Source organism: Perkinsus marinus, assembly GCF_000006405.1.
Source record: "Perkinsus marinus ATCC 50983 genomic scaffold scf_1104296958234, whole genome shotgun sequence".
NCBI classification, from domain to species: domain Eukaryota; phylum Perkinsozoa; order Perkinsida; family Perkinsidae; genus Perkinsus; species Perkinsus marinus.
This window is the reverse complement of record NW_003206847.1, coordinates 609,832-614,303: the sequence shown is the minus strand read 5'-3', so window position 1 is coordinate 614,303 and position 4,472 is coordinate 609,832. Positions and strand designations below refer to the sequence as shown.

At 46.9% G+C, this 4,472-nt stretch overlaps 2 protein-coding genes across 2 annotated transcripts; both read right to left on the bottom strand.

The window, feature by feature from the left end:
* Window positions 1–177: 177 nt before the first annotated feature.
* Window positions 178–1,279, bottom strand: Pmar_PMAR006213 (hypothetical protein; the record flags this gene model as incomplete). The annotated part of the gene is made up of 5 exons (XM_002774540.1): window positions 178–323; window positions 380–463; window positions 591–825; window positions 1,003–1,136; window positions 1,222–1,279. The coding sequence occupies 5 exons, from the start codon at window positions 1,277–1,279 to the stop codon at window positions 178–180; spliced, it is 657 nt and encodes a 218-aa protein (XP_002774586.1).
* A 2,602-nt stretch (window positions 1,280–3,881) lies between these two features.
* Window positions 3,882–4,449, bottom strand: Pmar_PMAR006212 (hypothetical protein; the record flags this gene model as incomplete). The annotated part of the gene is made up of 4 exons (XM_002774539.1): window positions 3,882–3,989; window positions 4,053–4,175; window positions 4,224–4,280; window positions 4,324–4,449. 4 exons carry the CDS (start codon window positions 4,447–4,449, stop codon window positions 3,882–3,884), a joined length of 414 nt encoding a protein of 137 aa, XP_002774585.1.
* Window positions 4,450–4,472: the final 23 nt, after the last annotated feature.

Here is a 4,472-nt window from a genome sequence, read left to right as displayed (position 1 = left end):
GACCGATTTTATCGCTAACCACAGCGGAGCGATGCAAGAAGTAATATTATTACTAAGAAGTGAGCCCTGTTATGTTGTATGCCAATAAATAATGCCGGCCGGTGTGCTGACTGCCTTCCACCAAATCACGCGTTCCGTCAAACACAAGGGAAGGCGCAGCCCCAGGCTCCGCGGACGCTACAAGCTCACTAGAAGCAACGAATGAGGGACCTGAATAGCAATGCCTGTTGTGGGATTCGAACCGGGGACCTTCAGCTTACCCATCGCAGAATCATCAACATATGGCGGAGGTGCTACTTCTGAATGAGCCTCATGTCCACTTCCTAATAGACAGTGAGTGAGGACCAAACCTATAATGGTCGTCGTCGTCGTGCCTTACCAAAGTCGATAGAGGCCTCCTGAGTCTGCAAGTATATCTTCCCTTGTTGTGCCATCTTGATACTCATTACCAGACGGCTCGAACCTGATATAAATCAGTCTCTTCAGCTAACTGCACGCATACACAACGAAGATCCCCAACATAAACGCGGACAGCAAAGGGAAGGGGGAGCCCGATAAGGTAACAGAGTTGATTCCTATATGTATCTTACCGACGCCAGATTCGGCCAACTTAGCCTTAGGAGTCATCCCCTTAGGCCACTCAGCATGCTGTACATCAGTATTGTGTTGATGATGATGTAGATGATCATGACCATCATCATCTTCTTCAGATAGAGGGGGCTCCAATCCAATATCGTGATGCATTGGACCAGTGGCAATCGTAAGCATCGATACTTTAACAGCCCCACGACAACATTCACTTCCATCTGGAAGCTTCTGGATGACCTGAGATATCACTATCGTAGATGGAGGTTCAAATACTAACACTGGTAGCGATATACGAAGTAGGGTACTACAATTACATCAACATGGAAACGATCAGAGCTTCTACAGAGGGAGGCTAGGGAGTAGAAAACTGCCCTATTCACTCCAAGGGTCGAATCCGCCCGCTACGTGTATTACATCCACTTTAACAAACTTGCCAGCGATCCCTCTATTGTTATTAGGACTCGGTTTATAATGCCACTTGAATCGTATAGGCTCCGACGTCCACTGAGGGTCAGCTGACCATCGCCATCCGGTCTCATACACACTTCCTATACAGGAAACAACAATGATATTACCAAAGATATCATCACCGCTGATGCGCACAGCGAAGATTTCGCTGCCACTAGCGCTTACCTGCCCAGCATATCCTTAGTTTAGTAGACATCCTCTCCGGTAAGGAGCGACATTGCATGTTGAATATTCGAACAACGAAATCGGCCGAACCATCGAGCGCTTGCTTGTCGATGTGATCGGCTTCGAATGGGTCGTAGGTTCGATCCACACTCACGTCCAACCTAATATCAAGATGATACCACCTAACTTAATACTATGGACTTCATAGTAGGCGCTCAAAGGATACGACCACAATCGACATCCACATAGCATTGCTAATAATCGATATACAGGATGGGAGTCTATTCATATTAGGAATACCCCCCAACGTCCGAATCTTGAAATCAATATCAACAGATCACCATGGCCATAGTCCTGCTAGTGTGTTGGCCCTCTTACGTGTTGGTATCCCTTGGTATAGGGTGCTGTTCCTTGGAAGCAGCGATCGCCTTTAGTGTTTGTTGTTTACTATTACTACCATTCCCTCCTGAAAATACACCATCCTGCTACGACAACCCTATCAGTGGTCCATACCTGGCGGTTGGGATTGACTTGACCTTGCACACCCCATATCTTCTGCGTTTGGGTGGTCAATGCTTCTCTTCACTCTACTTGATGAGTTGCTAGTCGACACTGCTTTACTAGATTCCTTCGTTTGGTGGCTTCTTCTGCTGTGTTGGTAGGAGGAGGAGGAGGAGGAGCCAGGTTCAATCTCTGGCTGCGGTACTACTACTTGGCCAGTCGAGTTGGATGGAGCAGCAGTAGTAGTAGACGGTGTTATTGTACGAAGAGCAGCTAGTAGGGTCTCTTTGACTGCCTTCAAACAGGAGCGGCAGCTAACTATTTCCAATAGGATATTTGCTTTACGAAGGGGCTATTCACAATACGAAGAGCTCCTCCACTACTTGAACCACCAAAAAGTATACGATGACAACAACAAGCTGAGTTCTTCTTCAACTGCTGTTGTCCAAAGCGACGATACTCCTGACCTTTTGAGGATCTATTCCTTCCTCTCGAGAGAGATAGAAGGAAAAAGAAAGATACGCCTAACTGAAACACACCAAATACCATGCCCTTCTGCACCATCCAGCAGTGAAGAAAACACCAGATTTGTCAACAACAACTTCAACAACAAAAGACATACAAAGTATAGAAACGAATTATCCATTCATGGAAGGTGCCCGACAAGCCCCGCCATATATCCTTTCCACATTCACCATGCCCGACCTTAGGATTCAATACTCCTTCCCTCCTCTACGAACCCATACAACATTCACTCCCCGAATGAATAGGGATGGGGCGCGCCACGAAATTCGATCACTAAACCTCTCTCGAGCCTACATAGTAGATACAATAGCAGAGTCCGTCACCGCGCCACGAAATTATTACCGAGACTCCCTTCAACAGCAGATTGAACGCCTCGTCGAAGAGCACAAGATGCCCTGTGATCTCCTCAAAAGTAGCTTCGTCGTTCTCGTCGTTATTCTCCTTCTCCCATACGAGTAAAACTGTCACCACTGCATCACCGACTTCTCCAACAGATTCCCTCAGGAGAGACAAAGGCCCACTACGGACAGCCGAAGGAACAATGTGGAACTGAAAAATATCTTAGGGTCCAAGTGGTAAGATACAAATCAGGCCCGCTACGACCGGCAACTTATATCCTCTTCGCATCGGATCTTTTATAGGTGGCTGTCCTCGATATTGGCAATCGACCATAGCTCGACTATACTCCTTACAAGTGGCTTCTATAGTGTTCAATAACCTGAAGTCACAGCTCCACTTTCCTGTTGAAGATACGATCAAAGAGCAAATGCTATGGAAAATGGCTACAATACGAGCCGAATCACTCCCTCCGAGTCGGGCTAATACTTGAACCGCTTACTACATCCACACTTATACTATGTCTACTATGTCTACTTCCTCATAGCTTCACGACGCCTCTTATCTTCCTTCCTCGCCTGTTTCGGCAGACTACACTCTTCCATCACCGAACCGCTCGCCATTAATCTCTTCTTTTCCTCGTTCGCCGGTCGGGCTAAGATCCTCGGCAAACTGGTCGAATCATCTGACATCACCCTCCAATATAATTCCATGGCGCGAAGACCGCTCGCTCCTCAACTTCGCATACATACCACCCCCTCCCTACGTTCTATCCTACTGAGTGATCCCACCACGTAGGGCTTGGGTATATCCCGCCTCTGTTCAGGTCGAAGCTCATACCTACACTGTATGACGAACAAAAGATACTCCATAACTTACCATTCAATCAACGGTGCCATCTCAGGCGAGTCAAGATCAACCCATGAGCTACTGCTAGTAGATATCATTAAAAGAGCCAATCTGAATTTATTTGCTTTGTAATCGAGGCCAAGTTGACCTGCCTCCCCCACAAGAGTTCCCCACACAACATATGCGTCGTGGTGACAAAAAGGGCTTGCCCGCCCTATGCGAGATTGATTTGCAAAAAAAGTACAAGAGAGGTCAACCAGTGCACATCCAAGCTCCCTTGACCATTACTATACGACATGGCGAATTGGTGTGGATAAATCAATCTGCTTGTGGCAGTGCTCGGGATACAGAATTGATGAACACTCAGAAATCTCCTATCGCACCATTACAAATGCTCAGCCGGTACCTTATCCATAAATTGCCACGAATCGGAAGATACAACTCCCACCTCAATAACCAATGCTCATCGGCGCTGGGAGAAAGACCGGTCTGCGGCGGGTGGTCGACTCGGAGGAGTAGCGTCTCGAGGTGTATGGGCCGAAAAGACCTATACGTACCTAGAATCGAACCAGGTATCTCCAACTGATCAAACTCCTACTCTAACCCCTGAACCATATTACTCGTCTTCGTATCTGCTTATTTTTTGTGGCCTCTTCCATTTTCTTCTTCTTTTCTGCTGCCGCAGCCTCTTCCGCTGCTAAGCGCTTCGCTCTCGCCTTCATAAAGTCTTTAAAGGGACCCAACTAGAATGACCAGTGTCGTGCTGAAGAATATGTTCCTCGTAGTATTACATGACGTAGCACGAGGATCCATGTTATATACCAATTGAATGCAACCAATGCAAGAACCTAATATCAAGAGATCCACTGCTGAAGCAATGAAATATCTTACCACTAGGAACGATACGACGATCGTTATAGGGAGAGCGAAGATTGCCCAAAGGCTGCGAATGACGTTAGAGACCGTCACTGTGGCATCGATCAGAGTAGATACGATAGTAATTACATCATCGATCATGCAGAGAGGTAAATAGCAAAGAA